At 43.7% G+C, this 19,216-nt stretch overlaps 1 protein-coding gene across 1 annotated transcript in view; it reads right to left on the bottom strand.

The window, feature by feature from the left end:
* Positions 1 to 19,216, bottom strand: part of LOC148814648 (serine/threonine-protein kinase WNK4-like) — a 71,556-nt gene that overhangs the window by 31,292 nt on the left and 21,048 nt on the right. Inside the window, exons 2-4 of the mRNA XM_088906232.1 lie at positions 5,905 to 6,077; positions 5,444 to 5,664; positions 4,707 to 4,864 (exon numbers count right to left, since the gene is read on the bottom strand). Coding sequence (XP_088762358.1) covers positions 4,707 to 4,864; positions 5,444 to 5,664; positions 5,905 to 6,077 — 552 coding nt within the window. The remainder of the gene's footprint in view (positions 1 to 4,706; positions 4,865 to 5,443; positions 5,665 to 5,904; positions 6,078 to 19,216) is intronic.

Genomic DNA, 19,216 nt, shown 5'->3' with positions numbered 1-19,216 from the left:
GTAAGTGTGGGGCCTAATCCTTCCGCCCAGCCTGCCTCAATCTCTGCAGTAATCTACAGTCAAGACTGTGACGCACACTCCCTCATTAAAGAGGAAATGTCCCACATCTCAAATGTGGTTTGAGATCTCACTTGAGAGCAGTCAGGTCATGGGGATGTTTTATGGGTTTCCGAGACCTACTGCAAGCTTGAGGTGTCAAATGTTTGAGGTTAAGGTTAAACTTCAAAGGAAAGCTGACAATCCCAGTTTTACTCTCCCAACAGGCATTTCAATCAGAAAACCCCACCTGAGAAGCTCTCTGTAGTTTGAAAATAGCCTTGGAGAAGGGCTGTTTCGGGCAGGGCCAGAGAGGGGTGACAGGGCAGAGGCCTTTGCTGGGTGCTGGCCAATGTCTTGCAAGTTTTAAGAGAAGAAGCCGCCATATTCAAGCCACATGTTCAAGAAAAAACACTTGGTGCAAAATGGAAATCACCAAATGAATCAATGAGTCTATCACATTTCACTGTAGCTCTGCACCTACCTGGGACTGTGGCAGGGGTTAAGAAAATAAAAACAGGCTAGGACGATTAAAACTGATTCAAGCCAAAGGACTGGAGATCATACTGCAGAAGGGCAAGCTGTCGAGTCAGTCCCATCAAGTTATCGTGAATGAGTGATCCAAACTCCTGATCCGGCCATTTCTGAAAAGACTACAGCAGCTTCGAGATACTTTGCCTGCTTCAGTCTCCCGACACTCTCTCCTGGTTCTGTACCGATGTAGCTCCCACTTAAAAAGCACCATGCAGAGCTTTTTCATGTACCCAAAACCCAGCACTGGAGCCCTTTAATTCCAGCAGACAAGATATCTACTCCCTCAGCACACAGACCTTAAACAGCGCATTGCCCTGTGTCCTGATGTGCAGACGCATCCCTGTAACAGGCACCAGGATAAAGTAATAAGGTAATAATGTACTGGATACTGTCACTGCTATCGGACCTTTCTGCAGTGCAGCCAGTGTTGAGATCACTGAGAGCCCTGCTACCCTCTTCCCCAAAACCACACCAGTAAAATAACCAGGATACACTGTTAACAGTTGGAGGGGGAAGATTTTCATACCCAGCCAAAAAACAAAGGCAGTCTGGGACAAAGTCCAGTTCTGTAAAACAACAATAAATGAATTTCTTCTTGGTGAGGTACACCAAAGTAAAAGAATGGCACACTGTAATAAGGAGCAGTCGGCTCATAGTCAAGATGGGACGTAAGCTATAGACAAACTGCAGAAACAAATGACAAGGCAATGTAAAGGCAGAAGCAGGGAAAAAACAAAGGGAAAGTCTTAAAAATACTGAGCACTGACCATGGCTAATGTTCATAAGGCACGGACAAGCACATAAGCCTTTGCATGTCTCTAATCCAGCATCATTGAGACTTTGTGATTTCAATAATACTCTAAATGATTGGTGATATTGACTATACTGTTAATTTGTGTTCGCAAATAAAAACACAGAAATGGCCAAAATGCAAATCATTCAGTGTAAAGCATGTGCCTGTCTTTAAAACTGAATTACATCATTGTCATTAGAAAGACTACAAACGTGCAAATAAATGCCTAATTTCGACCACGTTTTTAGACAAGACAGAGATACAGTACATTACGCTCCATTGCCATAGGAGGGCTGAAGAAAGGAGACAGAATAATTGCTCTCTTAAAACTGTGAAATGCCTGCTGCACCCAGAGCAATCTGGCATAGCAAGCTCATTCTGCTCAGAACAGTCCCCGAGACCACAGCACAGAAAACGCCCACGGCCACCGGACCTATTAAATCTCTGTGCACTTTCTCGCCAGTATTGGGAATACCTCACAGGCCCTTGCCACGCTGCTGTATCAGGGTATCAGAGACCCATTGAACCCTCTCACTGCGAGGAAAGGACGAGATGCAGACAAGGCACAGGCCAGCGGCCAGAATCCCTGATAAGAAAGCTGGCGGAAGCAGAGATTGCAAAATGCAAATATTCTGGTACGTTTTATGTAAACAGGCACTAAGATTATTAGAAACCAAACAAGGCTTTTCAAAGGAGTCGTTTCTGTAACGGAAAGTGTGAAAAAGTTTTTACTTTTTAAAAGTATCCATAACTGGAAACCCGTCTAAGATTTAGGACTCTAGTTATGGCCTATGGAAGAATGTGGTTCGTAAGAGTAAATCAGCAACTACCCACTTTGTTCCCAGACGCACCCTCTCTGTTTGCAATCCCTTTCCCATTCATAAACAGTGATAAAACAAAAGTAGCGCTGCTCCTTCTTCAGGGAACGTCAATCAAGGTCATCATGCCTGAACAATACCTGGAGGATCAATAGACCGAGATGCTGGCAAAAGAGTGTTCTGATGAGGGAAAAAAAAATACAGCTGTGGGTGATCACAGCTGTTTTCACCCCCCCACCCCTGTCAGGACACGGTTTGAAAGGACAAGGTCAGCTGACTGAGCACTGGATGCAGGACTGTGGGGAATAAAATCTAAGTTTTTAAAAGGGCAGTAATTGTGAACAAGTGAGACCCGTATCTCGATTATTTGCATTTTATTGCCTCACTTTAAACAGCAAGTAACACTGTTCGAAAATGTGGTTATGCTTTGAAACTAACTGACCACTTGTGGCTAAACTCTCCACCCAAGATCCAACCAAATTCACTGATCAGTGAGAGGCTGTGTTTGCTTTTGCCTTGTTGCTAGTTCTTGTCCTGATTTAGGCAATGTCAAACATCTTGTCTGTTCCAGGCTGGAGACAGATCGCAAACGAACTTTCCTACAGCGGTACGTTTTTAAGCAACGAAGGGAAAATAACAAACGCCGTCCCTTTGTTAGGTTTAAAAAGCAGGGAGGCGCTGTATTTTGGGGCGGGATGAAGATGACCTCTAAACTGATTTTGTGGGCGTCTGCTGTGCCTCTGCTTCTGCTCGGTCACGCACTCTGAGGGCTCCCTTGATTAACCATGATAGCCAGAGAGCAAAGGCTCCTTCAGCTGACTTCACCCTTGTAAACAGCAGTCAAGGACAACAAGGTGTGTGTTATCACTGAAGAAGGGAGAGACGGATCACAGAGCCACGCATTCAATTCCCATTTCAAGCTCCAGTGAATAAAGAGTATGATGTACTGTTTCCAATGGGAAAGTAAATAAAAGGGCTTTTTTAAATTGTCTGTACTCTATTAGGGAAGCATTAATAGCTTGTTATGGGATTCAAGCCTTTCTGTGGTTGTTTCCTTTTTCTTGTGTTTTCTCCTCATTTTGCAAACCACGAACAGGTGATGGATTCACTTCACACCCAGATACAATGTTAGCTTACACACAGACTTCTCGAAAGCAAATCCACTGTCACAGTCTGGAGCAGACTTCTGCGTTCTCCCTGCTAGAGCTGTCTGGCCTTCTCTGATTTGCACACATAAATCCCATATTGATTTTTCTTCTGCATGCAGATCAACGCAGAGACCACCACAATCGCTTAATTAACCACTGGGTATTTTACAACTTTTTTTTGTACTGTAGTGTATGGTAATTGTACACTCTGTAAAATCCATGGTAAATGTTTTATAAACTCTGTACATTAAATACGGTGTTTTTACTGTTGTCTCAGTGAGGCCTAACAAACATTTCCACTGTATGTGGACAATAAAGTAGACTGATTCCTATTCTTAAAAGGGAAAAAGAATGACAGCTGCTGATTTCGAGCTACTAGGTATTGCAGGTATTTTGTATAAAGTATTATGAGAATAAAATCAGTTTAAAACAATGGCCTTGTCAAACACACCTGAATAAATACTGTAGGAACAACAGTTCCCCTTTCTCCTTTAATCACGAAACTGGTCACTTGGCCAGCCGCCCACTGTACCTCCTGTGCTCCTCCTGGTACGTTTGCATGGATCTACAAGTTTATTTTCCCTGAAGTGTCACGGGCCATTAAAGATCGGTTTCATTTCCAGCTGTAGCTCCGGGCAAACTATTACTGCCTGTTTATGGAAAGTTCCCTCAATGGAAGACTACCATTGAAGAGCCGGGCACAAGCCATTAGGTTTCTGGGTCCTTCGGAGGAAATTACACAAATTTGTCGAGATACTTAAAACTGTTCTTGAAAACATGCACTTTCCCAGGAAAAAGGAAACTGCTTTGTAAACCTCTGCAGCCTCAAAAGCAGGCCATTGAACCCTCTAACCATCTCTGCACAAAACCTCCATCAATTATATACACACTGCATGCATCTGCAAACATTGACACTTCTTTTTCCTTCTGCACAACTTAAAGAAATGTCTGAGGTCATTAGGATTGATAACAGGTTAGGCTATCACTAATTCTTACAGAAGTGTTTGCTCCTACTAATCACAATATTGTCTGACAGTCTAAATTGCCCTCTTTGAACATACAGTAATTGGCGCTTTAAGACAAAAAACACAAACACATCCCTTAGTGCAGTCAGAAGTTCACAAGCCCCAAAGAGGAAGATGTCCTTTCTTTCTCTGTTACCACCTTTTTGCGTCATATCTGCAACTCTTCGAGTCTGACTAACTTCACACGCTCAAGCGCTGTGAGAGAGAAACGGTTCCTTGCTGACGTGCCAGAATGCTTCGTTCCAAGAAATCAATGAGGAACAGGAGACCTGAGGATTTATTTCCACTTCACCCCACACCCCACAAGGATCTAGATGTATTTTTTGTAAATCACAGAGCAGATGGCACTCACACTAGTGACTTTGCGGTAGATCTGGGCAGCGTTCTGGCACTCGGAGTAAGGGTATTCTGAGGTGGTCATTTCCAGGATGCACATCCCAAAGGCATAGACGTCCACAGCTTCATCGTACTTCTCCTCGTACATCTCTGGGGCCATAAATTCTGGAGTCCCTGAAGGGCATTGCAAGGACATTCCTTAGTCACCTCTCTCCAAACGCTACTGATCGGACAGCCGGGAACAGCCCACACGATCTAAATTTTCGCATAAGACACCATCAAAAATGAAAGAAGCTTCATGTCATAACAAGAATGTCGAAAACGCTCTGGGCCTTTCTCATAAAGTCATTCTCAGTGTACTGCGCGAGCTTAGAAGAAAGCAATTTCAAAAACAAAAAGATTTAAACTTCCTCTGGTGACTCTGCAATTGGCATTTCGAAAGATTTGTATTGATATTTATTTTATTCTTTAATACTGTCTTGTTTCTAATCGCCAATGGAGACATTATAAGACAAATGCTTTATGAATACCTCCTTTAAGAGCTGGACCAAGTTATGTTTCTGCCTGCTGGAACAACATGCTACAGTTAAAAATAGCTCATGCGCTCCAGAGCAACAGAATGTCATTTATGCTGCTTAAGGGCAGAGTGTCAACATTTAAAAAAACACTGGGTTCTGCCTTTTCTTTGTAAAATGCAAAGAAAACGTTAAAAGAACTGTGAGATGTCTCACAATACAGCCGCTGGATGCCTACCGATGACGCTCTTGGCGAAGGAGGCGCTCTTGAGCGTGGCCAGGCCCAGGTCCCCGATCTTGACCGAGCCCGTGGGGCCGGTGATGAAGATGTTGTCACACTTGAGGTCGCGGTGGATGATGGGAGGCGTGCGCGTGTGCAGGAAGTGCAGCCCCTTGAGAATCTGTTGGCTCCAGCGCTGGAGCAGCTTCAGCTTCATCTCCTTGAACCTCTTCAGATAGCTGCAGACACGGAAGCACCTGGCTCAGACCGGCACATAGAACCACGGCCTCACTCGCTCCGACCCACTCAGACCCGCACAGCCAGGGCCTCGCTCATTCAGAAGTAATATAACAGAATCATTAAGAAGGAATATTACAGACTAAGCACAGGGACGGAGAGATACGCTCTTTAAAACATCTTTTTCTAGACGCCCAGGATCAGAGTGATAATGAACTGTGCCTGCCTGTTTGCAGACTCACGTTTTAAGGGTGCCTGAGGTCATCAGCTCGGTGACCAGGATGATGCACTTGTGGCCCTTGACAGTGGACTTCCAGGAGTCGTAGAAGCGCACGATGTTGGGGTGCTGCAGCCCCTTCAGCATCTCCACCTCCTCGCTGAAGCGCTGCCGCTCCGCCTTGGTCAGCTTCCGGGTCTGCGGGGGGAAACAGGGGACAGCAGGTCAGCACCGCGCTCCAGCTCTGCGCGACCGGGATAGCGAAAATCACTCGCAGCTCGTCAGCCCAGGGCAAACACAACCGTCACCTCGCCAGAGCAGTCATGCAGCCCACCGGAACAACACCGACGTACGCGCCTAGCACACGCACGAGCCAATCATTTCACAAGGACTCTCAGAGCCATGGCAGGTCAACCAGCGCTGCAAGTCTTGTCATTACATTGGACAATGTTGAGTCTAGGACAAGCTATGTGCGGTCTAGAGAACTCAAACCTGTTTCATAAAAGCAATAAGGCACCCAAAGGCATAGAAGACTGTCACTGCTTTGGCTGGCTGCTCTGACAAAACTCGCTGCCGGGTGACAGCTCCGAGCCCCGGAGTGCCTTTTTCCTTAATGATTCTAGAGGCTGCTTCTTCAGCGGGGACACTTGAAAAGGAGCCAGCATGTAAACACCACGAATTGTCAACCCCTGTGGGAGAGGACGAACATCCCGAGACAGGCCTTGAAGCGTCGAAATCAGGAAGGCAAAGCGCACACCTTTTTATTGTCGTTTGGAATCCCAGGTCTGACGTTCTGTTGATGGCGCGAAGTCACCGCGAAGAATGTCTGTTACAACAGACATAAAGTCCTGATGGAAAACGTAGGTCACACTTGTGTAGTTTTATTAATTTTTTTCTGTGTGTGGGGGCACCAGTACCTGCCTAAAGTCTGAGAAGTGTAAACTTTAAATTGAACATTGCTACCGTGGAAAAAAAAGAAAAACATGGATCTTTAAAAAAAAACACTGGATGAATTAAAGTCTTGAGGTCTCATACAAACAGTCTTGCAGCGCTGTGAATGGGGCTCAATGTTTCTGGCACAGGTCCTCCATTGATGAAGTCCTCAGAACTGGTTTGTTGCGCTTGCTACAGCCCCCAGTCCTTACGCGCACACTGGGTAACCTCTCGGTCACCCTGACCTGCTGCAAACCAAGCAGTCGTGAGAGATGGAACTGTCACGCTCCCTGTGCGATTTCCACAGCTCAGAAGATATAACAAAATATTACAAACTTTGACAAGGTTCTTCATGGAAATTAATCTAAAAATTCATAAAAAGGACCCTCCCTCAATTTGTAAAACTGTCACTGGGTATTTACTGGCTTTGTAGAGCAGTCAGTGAGGGGGAAAAGCAGACTGAGGTCAGTTTGGCAGATCGTTAGCTCCTTCAATGATTATCTTAAAACCCCTCATTGAGGAAGGAGGAGAATCAGACAGAAGAACTAAATAATCCCCAGCCTTCGATAAAAAAACTGCAGCAGCACAAGTAAAGATGTGTGTTGGAAAGCTGTATTTCCCTTGTCTCAGGGGGTCTTTTAAAACACACGTAATACAGATGAGCTATAATCCAATGAAATAAGATCCCTTTGTTCAGGCTGGCCATTCAGGACTTTCACACATGCAAATCTTCAACACACTGAGGTGCACCAAAGGATTTAGGATAGCTCCTGACTTTATTATTGCTGGTTCAAACAAAAAAAAAAACAGGTTTACAGGAAGCAGAACAACCCATACTGTAGCTCCATCAGGCTAACTTAACATTTAACTAATCCTAAATGCCTACACCCCATATACTGTACATGCTGCTTCCTTTTAACTTTCCTGTTTTTTTAAAACACAACAGTCCAACAGACCCTAAAAAGATTAAAGACTAGTAATTATCACCTTCCAACCTCTCTGGCCTGCAGATTTGTTTCTAACTTAACACTAACAACCAAGTGATGCACATGCACACCTCATATAGTGTACAAACTCAATGTGAGCATTCTGATGTACCAACCAATTATAATCCACTCCTTACAGGTTTACAAAACACTCTTTGGCAAAGCTGGGTCCACCCCTGTGGACTGCACCGCCATTGGGATTGGGAACCGCTGCTGCCAGGAAAGAGTCAAAGACACTATAATTGAAAAAAAAACATGGGAATCGGTCATCGAATACTCGCTAAGCCCGTTTCATGTCATGCCACTGAGTCGACAGAAGCAGTCCAGCACCGCTTTCAAAACCTGTCTTGAAAAGGCCCCACCTTTGATGTCTGCATCTTTGATGTCTTCTTTCCGCAGTCTGCAGGTTTAAAGCTGGCTGTCGGAACGCTCTACCTTAATGTGTCTGGAAGGAAGCTTTCCTTTGGCTGTCTGCGAGCTGTAGTCACATTACAGAAACATGCACCGAGGCCAGGCAGGTAGAGATTTCGACTACCAACCAACACACAGTCACTCCTCACACTGCTTCTGTAAAAGTAAGAAAGCCTCCATCTCAATCTGCAACATAGCGAACACTGCAGTAGAGCTGTACGTTGCAGAATGCACAGCTACAGTACTAACCACCATGTTGAGCATCCCTGTGCATGAAGGGTACTCAATAAGCTGATTGGCCTGTTCTGACGACAGCACCATGAGAAATGGCATCTGGAAGCAGGGACGACAAGTAGACAACAACGACACACAGGTGGGTTAACATTAAGAACGCACTGAATAGGCAATTATCTCTATAAGCACCCTATATGTGTGTGTGTATGTATCGACATCAATGTGAGGACAAAATGTGAGAAAACAAAATGATGAATAAAAACAGAATGAGACAATGGGGAGTTCCCACAAAGACAGGGATACAAATGTGTGTTTGTGTGAACATCATCATCAAACAGCAAAACGAGGCCGTTTCTACACCTGATACCTGATGACAGTTTTCTACTGATGGAACCCTTTGAGCTTCTGGCAAACAAGGCCCTCGGTGATCTGCACTCTGAATTCCTTGAGTGGGCGACACTAAGGATTTTGACTCTCAGGACGCAGCCCTTATCATCCAGGGGCTGTTTTTTTTAAAGAACCCAGGAGTAATTTCTCTTGCTGTCAAGGTCAGTTACAATGAGCAATTACAGTCACAAAGTCCTAGTAACAGGACTAATAAAGACTAATGCTTTATATAAACATGTTGATAAAGGCATCTGCTCCGACAACAGGCTGCCGCACATCTAATAGGCTTTCCTGCGAAGAGGGATTTTCGTCGATTGGTGGAATTTAACGTGGCTTTGTATGTCTACCTCTGTATGTAAAATAGCTGGAGTAATACAGTTTGGAGCTTATTCTACAGCACCAACAACAAGTATTTCTCCTGTCAATAGTGTAACTACCAGTAATTATTCTTGGTTTACTTGGGTTACTTATAAAAGCCTTGACTCTATCTGTAATTGTCATTTTCCTATCTAGCCCACTGCTCCTTTGCCTGACTGACAATGCAAAATCTATTTTTATTGTGTCACAAAGCTGGGTACACACACACAGAGATCAAAGTTCTGGCCATTCTGATATGGCTTTTCTGTAGTTTCTTCAGCAGGTTAAAGAATTAACAGACATTGTAAACTGCATGTCAGCACTGCAGCTTCACAGCTGCAGGATGGCAGCCTTGGGGGTCTGTCTGTGTGGAGTTTGCATGGCGCAGTCTTTCCACTTTCTCTCACCTGAGACATGCTGGCTAGGCTCCACTGGCTGTTGTCTCAACCGGGGGGACAGCAGTGGTCTGTTCGCAGTTGGGCTTTGTCTGGGACAGGCCCCTGCTTGCTGCGTCTCTGATCAGACAACAGACCGATGGACGTAAAGTCCTCAGTGAAATGGCCAGAACACCATTACCTGGGTGGAATTGTACGTTTTTTCCAAAATTGGCCAATCCAGCATTTGATCACCATCACATGTACATGACATACACCTCGGTTTCTGAACACCCTCTGGTTCAGGGATTTTTGCTCTGATAAAGTAGCATTTCTGTGCCAGTTCTTCCACAGCTACGAAGTGATTTGTGCTCCAATCAAGGTGCTCCCTTCTCACCCAAATGGAAAACGCCATCCAAACAACACAGTGCATCAATGTGCATGCTTTATTTAAATTACTAGACTTTTTGTGAATCCTAAATATCTTGCTGTACTAAGATAACAAACACTGTTATTATCATAAGCAATAGCATTCTGACTTTGACAAGCCAGTACTCTATTGGTGTAGAACTAAGTAACAGGCTATAAAAATATGTGCCTCCCTCCATACACACAAACAGTGGTCATCTGTATAAGAAGATTGTCAGAAAATTATAATTAAAACTTAAATCACTGTTAAATCTGAGTATTCCTCCAATGCACAGTCATCTCGTTCTAGCAGGGACTGATGAGAGTTATAACAGTGAAATATGGAGAGCTATCTGAAGGTCTGAGTATTTGCTGCCTGATAAGTGACTAGGAGACAATGTCCTGTTTAAGGAAGGGCACTCCTTCTCGGCTATTACTGAAAAAAACACAATCAGTTCTTTCATTAAATGAGGTTTGTAATCAATTTTTTTTTTACTCTGTTGGTACAGCGCTTCAAGAAACAAGGTCCTGCTTAGTGGCGCAGTGTTTTCGAAGTCTGCAATCGGCACAGATAGGCAAATCTGAGTCCACACGCACAGTACACAGATGGAGGTACACAGCACTTGAAAATGCATGACAAACATCAAGGTCGCAGTAGAGTCCCTGGACAAGGCTAATGGAAGACATGATCATGACCAGATCTCTCCTTTGGGTGACGGGCAGCTATCTGGGCTCCAGGCCTTGATATGAACACACCGTTACGTTTTTGTGTTGTTTACTTCCTACACACTGAAGAATTGACCACATAATGGCATTTGTGCTGCAGTTTTTTTAAACCTGCAGTGATACCAGCGGTTCCTAACCTGAGGTGCACGTGCCCCCTGAGGGAGGGAGACGGGCTGGAAGGCAAATCATCGAAGGCAGAAATTACTTCAAGGATGCTGGATCAGGGGTGTGAGAACACATTTTGAGGGGCAAAGCGCTGCAGGACAGTGAATTTTAAGAACCACTGCGTTATCCTACGTTATTCTAAGACCATTTCTGAAATCACTCTGGAAAATCCCGAGAACAGCAGCCACGCCTGATTAATCCACTCACATGTATTTTCATATTGTCATCACAATGTGGTCCGAAAGGCATGAACGGGGCAGGTTTGAGTGGGAGTCTCACAGCCGGGTGAAGGGTCAGCCAGAGGCTTTTTAAGTGATGTTTTTGATGATTCCATGTTGCCATGGCTGCCAGCTCACCTTTCATTTTGTCCTTTTTAAACATGATGGCTTTCAAAAGGATTTAGCACAAATCACTTGTGCCGTTTTGTTTCGGCACTCTTTCAATTTCTGAAATCTCCACCTGCAAGACTCCATTTGCTACAGGGCTCGGAGCGATGCAATAAAGCTGATTTCTATTGCACAGCCTGGAGGTAAGACAGCGTGCACAAATAAATGAAATTCACAAAACTGTGATCCTGGTTAAGGGCAAGAAACATAGAAGACTGCCTCAGGTGTTACTAGAGAAAAGATTCTGCAGATAAAACAAGGAAGACACCCTCATCTTTTCAGGTTGGGATCAGCTGATGTTGCACCTTGGAGGTAAGTGGAGCCCTGATTAGAGTCGATCTGACATTTAGAAGGACAGACTGATAGTTGGGCCTGAGGAGAGAGGGAAATGAGGGTTCCAACAGCTAAAACATTTCTAAGAAAAGATAATAAAATCAGGATTGCCCTTCCTGCACACACCTGTATGCAGACTGTTAAAAAATCTGTCTAAATCAAAAACAATGAAAAAAACGTTGTCCAAATTCAGGAAAAACAAGTACCGTCTTCGTCTTTCACCGGCACCTTTAAAGCAAGCTTAAATATAGCTCGCTGAAGATATTGAAGAAAGATGCTGTGCCATGACGTGGCTCAGGCACGACGCTGAGTACTGTAAATAACATTATGAGTGCTTTCAATGAACTGCACTTATATCAGACATCAGACGATGGCAAATCTGAAATCACAAAAAACCTGAACAATGTGCTTTACGAGAGGGCATGCTTAAATAAATTACATCACTCATTAAATTTTAGCTCGTTGAGAACACAAAGCAGCATATGATATCACCATTTAATGTCTTAGGGTTCTGGTGCTACAGTATGTCCCTGTTGATAAAACAGCCTCATCCACCCATTAATATCAAACCAGGATCCACAACTGCTTTGCAGAGTCTGTAGTGACCATCACGCTGAGGGGCCACCATGCTGTGCCATAAAGACCATTATTTTGAGTGAAACGTTCTCAAGAAGGTCAGTACAAGTTGTTGCCGTGGCTCTGAGACAGTAAATCCATGGTGCACACTGTTTAATTGGTAAAATGTTACACAGTTTTATACAGGCCTGATTCTGATGCTTTGACTCCTTGGTAAGAAGCTTACTGGCGTTTTACTATTGCACCTCTCTCGGACTAGGGGCACAGAGCTGCCCTAAAACTGGGAAATGTCTCATCACTGGTGCCAGGCTGCACACATGCAAACCAGGCCCGGTGATCACCAAGAGCGAAGATGGGAGCCTGAGACTTTGTCAACTGATCTGGCCTAGTAATAAGGAACTGACAAAAAGACAGGTTTAATGCACTGGAATGCAGGAGGCAGTTCTTGAAAACCATTTTTTTTAATTCTTACTGACTGTTCAGATCAGTCGAACAGGAATGTCACTGCTTGCTTTGCAGAGCAGCACTTTCTGTAATAAGATACTGTAAAATCTCGGCCACATTATTATCCCACGTCATAACTAGACAGTGGATAACTAGACACCATGACTTTTCATGGATGAAAACTGTAGCACACCGCCACCTGGCCTCTCCAACATCGTGGGCTGTTGTGGTCAAGGGGGATATACAAGTTTTTTTTTTACAAATGTCAAATACAGTGCTGTGAAAAAGTGTTTGCCCCCTTCCTGATTTCTTATTTTTTTGCATGTTTGTCACACTGAAATGTTTCAGATCATCAAACAAATTGAAATATTAGACAAAGATAACCACAGTGATAATGGCTCTCACTGTGGTTCGCTGGAGTCCCAAAGCTTTAGAAATGGTTTTATAACCTTTTCCAGACTGATAAATCATTTGTTCCTGAATTTCTTTGGATCGCAGCATGATGTCTAGCTTTTGAGGATCTTTTGGTCTACTTCACTTTGTCAGGCAGGTCCTATTTAAGTGATTTCTTGATTGAGAACAGGTGTGGCAGTAATCAGGCCTGGGTGTGGATAGAGAAATTGAACTCAGCTTTCCAAAGATGTGATAAACCACAGTTGATTTATGTTTTAACAGGGGGGGCAATCACTTTTTCACACAGGGCCATGTAGGTTTGGATTTTTTTTTCCCTTAATAATAAAAACCTTCATTTAAAAACCGCATTTTGTGTTTACTTGTGTTATCTTTGTCTAATATTTCGATTTGTTTGATGATCTGAAACATTTCAGTGTGACAAACATGCAAAAAAATAAGAAATCAGGAAGGGGGCAAACACTTTTTCACACCACTGTAAGTTGTATTTTGTGAATGTACAGCAACAGCTTGTGTGTGAAAGGTGTTAGCACCTCTTTAAGGATTTTAGTAATGGAACCTCATGTCCTGACGTAGTGTGTGTACATGTTCTACTTCATGATTCTGGTCCTGAAGGGTAGCAGTGCTACAGGTTTTATAAAGATCTCACACCCCTCGATGACTAATGACATGGAAGCAATGGTAATGAAAGCCAATGAAGCAAATGAAAGGTTCAATTAAGTCATTGAGAGATGACGAGAAACAAAACAAGAGAGCCCCGCGACTCTCCAAGACCAACAGTGAGGATCACTGTTGTGTGTAACCCCCCTTCGGCTACAATATTGATTCCAGAACTATGCCAGACCTCACTATATTTCTGGTATCTATCATCAGGATTTATTACTAGCAACTCTAAGCCATCTATGGTCTACAGAAGGATCTACAGTGCTGGAAATATTTGGGCCATAAGCCACATACCACAGTTACATAAGCACGCTGCTGCTAAGTCTCTTGACAATGTAACGCTGGTAACAATACAGTGAGGCCTGAGGGGCACCGGTATTTTGACAACCAAGAGACAAACAGGAAGAACTGCAAACATTAACACAAACACAGAAGGATGACTGCACAGACCAAGCCTATAACAAATACAGCGTGCCTTGGTTTTCAAAGCTGGAAACACTGAAACTCTGGCATCAGGAGCAACAGTAGATGACGGCATTTATCACTCTACATTTTTCAGAGACGCTCGAATACAACCACACGACCCCTGAATGCACTGCCAGAGAAGAACTGTTCTTTGATTTTGGCGATTGTCTCACTGTTCAAGATTTCCAACGTCGCCTGAGCCCAAGTGATTCCTCATTGTTCTGCTATGGCCCATTTCTGCACACACGCCTTTGCACATACTTTACACCTTGAACAAAACAATCGAACAATCAGGTGTTTCTACTGACAATCAGTATTCCTGTTCTCAGGTACCACCAGCACACCATACTTATCTCATACAAAATAATAGAGATGGATTTGTGACCTAATACCAGCTCTCTACTCCTGTTTTATCTTTTAATTTTCAATAACTTAATAAAAGCTTGATATACAAATCAAATTATCTTACTACAGAAAAGCCATTCACAGTAATGGTGTCAGATTTCATTCTAGCTGTAAAACTGTATTTTCTTATAGTAAAAAAAACTCACAGCACTGCTAACTGTAAACTTGCCATCTAGCGTGACAGGATGATGCACAAGCTATGTGCACTTTCCCAACTAATGCTGTTAATTATGCTGGTGCTGTTAATCAGGTGCAAGAGAGTGCACTGCATTAAATAAAAGCTGAAGAAATGGTGCCGAGACCACAGAGTAAATGACTGAATTTTCACCACCATCTGAAACTAATTCAACTGGAAGAAACTCATTTGATTTTGTTTTCAAGGGGAATAAGCTCCCTGGCACCAATTCAAACCCTGCTGAATTATCCCTGTTTTTCAAGTCTCTGATTCTCAAGTGAAGCTGGGCTGTTACTCATAACCTGTAAGCAAAACCACATTTTCTCCATCTATCTTCATGAGGGAGTTGTGCAATTTCTGAATTATGCAATTTACTCACTTCGCACCTTACAGAATTCCTCGGGGGCAGGGCACCACATGACTATATTCCTGGCTTTGAAGGCACACTAATATCTGTTCCCAGTCGGCTGGCTCATGTTGTAAACTGGAGCCAACAGGTCTGGACTGAAAACATCAGGCCACTGCACTGAAAGACTGCTGAACCGACTTCTTTAATCATTCACACTCTTGTTATTGAGCCCTTGTCATCTCAGCACAATAGTGTTTCATATCCTGGCTCGTTAATTAACATTTGCACTGCTCTTGACATAGATGCACCCTAAACATGGTGTGATCAGTCAAACATAATCGCTTTGTGCACTAATGAAAATAAGGCATTACAACATTTCCAGTCAAGATTTCCTATCACTAATTGATAGCCAGTGGAAAGGTGAAATTTTAATGAAACTTCCTTGAACCACAGCACAAGACTCCCAGGATAACTCTCTTCACTGCACGCTGGAGTATGGACAGTAATCGGACACAAGACATCCCCATGGAACACAGAGATATGTAAACGGGTGCCCAGACTTATCCTGCAGTTTATGACAGTCGTGATGACGGCTGACCTTCACTAATTTAAGCACCTCTCACGTCAATCACTCCAAGAGCCCTAGAAAGCATCCAGAAAAGCAGATGATACATGTTCCAAAGAATGTTATTCTTTCTATCCCTTTCAAGGCCTGAGTTTCATGAAAACTGTGTCACTCTTACTGACTGGACTGAGCTGACTGGATGGTTTCGGAGAGGTGCGCCTGACAGTCCCCAGTTTGATGAACAAAGCTGGACACAATCATGAGACTTGTTAACCAGGGTGTGCAAATCCAGATAAGCCCATGTCTGCATACTGTAGGGAAAACCAGTGATAGGAATTCTTTCAAACCTTTTGTTCAAAGCTTGCTGTTCTCTATGAGTTTAATTCATTTTTTTCCGCCTGCACTTTTAAGTTTCCACAAATCTAAACACAAATTCTAAAAAAGCTGTTGGCAGTTTTATTTGGAAGACCAGGCAGCAGATATCATTTTAAGCTAAAGCTGTATTCACTAGGTTAAATATTTACCTTTTGACCAGCAAAAACTTTCACTGTAGCTCTTCTGGAGATACATTTCTAGAAAACAGGACAAACCTTTAAACCAAAGTAGAAAATGAAAGATCGGGGGCACCCTAGACATTAAAGTCTTACAAACTATCCTTTTAACATTTAAAGAGAAGAAGAGAACCCTTCCAATGTACTGTTTATTTTCTGTCCACTTCATAGGAAACAGAGAGCTGTGTTAATGACTCCACAGAAGACATTCCAATTGTTCTCAAATAAAACAACTTACTCCTGCCAGAAGAGCAGAATGTCAACTTAAAACTTTCCAGTTCCAAAAAGCTTTTCAAAGTACGACAGTGCGCCTTCATGTAGACGTCTGTTTCCAGTTTTAATACTTTATTAGCAACAAAGTACATGATACAGCAGCTGCAGTCATAATATTGACAACTGGTGTCTCTTAAGAGTAACACTGTGCTTTAGTAAAAAAGTAAATTAGCCATTTGCTTTTTTGGATGAAACCAGTTGTCCCTTTTTTGTCCCAGACTCCCAGACTGGAGAAATAATACAGCAGACAGGAGAAAAAATAAACAGCAGGAACTGTCCTTTCTTTTTTAAAACTTTCTGTCTAACTTATACAACTTCCCTTCTGTCCCCTCTTTCTCTCTCACTGCCTGTCCCCCTTTTCACTTTCTTCCTGTCTTTGCTGGGTGTAACTCACTCACTCGCTCCTTTGTGCCCCCTCTTCCACTCTGCGTCCTCCGCTCACCTCCCTCCTCACCCTCTCCACTGCCTCCCTAAAACAAACCACCTGCGGACTGGAAAAGCCACCTGTGTCCTCAGTGCACATCTCTGATGGGCCACAGCTCTGCTCCACACACAGCCCTCAGGGGTGACAATGTGAAGCCCTTCCCCACTCAGGAACAAATAAAACAAAGAAATAATACGCGATTCCAAAGGGCAAGTGCACACCTGACACCTAATTCAAATTTCATAACAAGATGGATACACTACAATAGCCATTCTGTGTAATTAACTGGCTCTCTTGGTAACATAACTGCAATAACAGAGGAACAAAACACCTTTTGGATAACAGAAGTTCAAAGAGTGGGTGGCACAGTGGCGCAGTGGTTAGCATTGCTGCCTCACAGAGCCGGGGCCCTGTGTTTAATTCCTGGGGTGCTATCTGCGTGATGTTCGCACGAGTTTCTGTGGGTCTCCTCCAGGTACTCAGATTTTCTCCCACAGTCCGAAGACACATGGGTAGATTAATTGGCTCTTAATTAATGGGCCTTGGTGTGAGTGTGTGCATGTCTGTGTCTGCCCTGTGATGGACTGGCGTCCTATCCAGAGCGTATCCTGCCTTGTGCCTGTTGCTTGCCAGGATAGACTCCGGCTGCCCCAAATTTAAGGTTAGAAAATGGATGGAAGTTCAATGAGCCACTTTTAACGACTGGCAATCAATCTGAGCTCCATCGTTTGCACACTCTTCCTCAGGCAGTTTCATCCACAGTGACACGGCAGGGCAGAAAAGAGGATGAACAGAAACGGTTGTGTTTGCTGAACCCCTGCCCGGACAAAGAGGACCCGATCATGAGACATGCGATGTAGCCGCAGGCTGCTGTGCTCTATAAGCTTCTCACTAGAAATTAACAAAAACAACCCACAGAATGAAAAGCACCAAAAACTAAAATATATGTATATTTTTAAACAGACGCCCTCAGGAGCTTTGCTGCCCTTCAACGTCGTGACCAGGCAAAGAGCTCTGTGTAAAATAAGCCCGTGCTCACTCCGGCACTCTGGTCAGCTGTCTTCACTGGGTTAGACATGGCCCTTGACCACACTGGGTGAATCTCTTCACAGTGCTTAGGGGTAGTGCTCAATAAAACGAGACATCTTAATGAAAACCGTTCAACTGCTTGCACAACAACCCCCTCCGCACAGTCACAGCATTGTTTTAGGAGACCCTTTGGAATTGTGCAAAAAAACATTACCCATCAGTTTGTCACTATAATAAAGAAAGACAATTGGTTTTGGAGGGCAGAAGCGAGAACAATATATTGTTTTGCCTTCCTGCAGCTGAATCCACAGTTCCTTAGCTAGATCTACAATTCTTTAAAGAGAACCAGCTTCCTAGCCATGAGGTTGAAGTCAAAACCCTGGTTTCTTTTACACAGAAAGAAACAGCTGGCAGAGATCCCGGGATCAATTAGCTGTTTACTTCCAAATGGACTACAGTAGGTGATCTAAATGGCCTCCTCTTTTAGGAACATTTTGTTCTTTGTAAGTGGAATCTCTAATAAGCGCCACTCATGCCCATCTACAGTCGATGTAATTGTGAAAAACAGAAGGGTGAACTAACCTTCATGTACTGCCAGTGACACAGCAACAGATGCACTATTAGAGACACATTAGCAAACGTGCCTGTGGAGTAGCACACCACTAAGTGCTCAGAAGTGACGTGTCCATCACACATCTATTAAAATCTAAGGTCCCTTTCAACCCGCCTCGGTTTTTCATTACCGCAACTGCTGCCCATTTTTCCCTATCAGCTCCTCGCAGTTGCTTGAAACGGCCACAGGAGAACTCCTGCAGGGATCTGACTGCAGGCAAGCACAGCAGCTCACGAGCTCAACCTGCTTCAACAATCAGCAAGATGTGAAAGATGTAATCGATTAATTGCAATCTGAAGGATGCACCGTGGCCATAAAATGCAATCAGGACAGAAGGTTATGTACAAGCTAGACCACTAGACAAGACCTGTAAAAACACCTACAGTACAAAGCCCAGGGAGCCAGCACAAAGAGAAAGTCTGTATGCTACAACACTAAAGTGAGCCAGAGAGATCCAAGGTGAACAGAAAGCTGGGTCACACGACAGACACATCTCTAATCAAAATCAGGAATAAAAGTTTTAATAAGCCCCTTTTAAGAGAGGTTTTCTAGGGGCATCTATAAGGCTCACAGCCTGTTATAATTGGTCACATCACAGGGTGACTTCTGACAATGCTCTTTTACTGAAGACAGTGTGCCTGAGAGCCCTGCAGCCTGAGGCAGGCCAAGAGCAACAAGACCAGAATTACACACA

The sequence above is a fragment of the Atractosteus spatula genome, chromosome 26, assembly GCF_055471065.1.
Source record: "Atractosteus spatula isolate fAtrSpa1 chromosome 26, fAtrSpa1.hap1, whole genome shotgun sequence".
Taxonomy (NCBI): Eukaryota; Metazoa; Chordata; class Actinopteri; order Semionotiformes; family Lepisosteidae; genus Atractosteus; species Atractosteus spatula.
The sequence above is the reverse complement of the archived record's forward strand: the minus strand, read 5'-3'. Positions and strand labels throughout refer to the sequence as shown.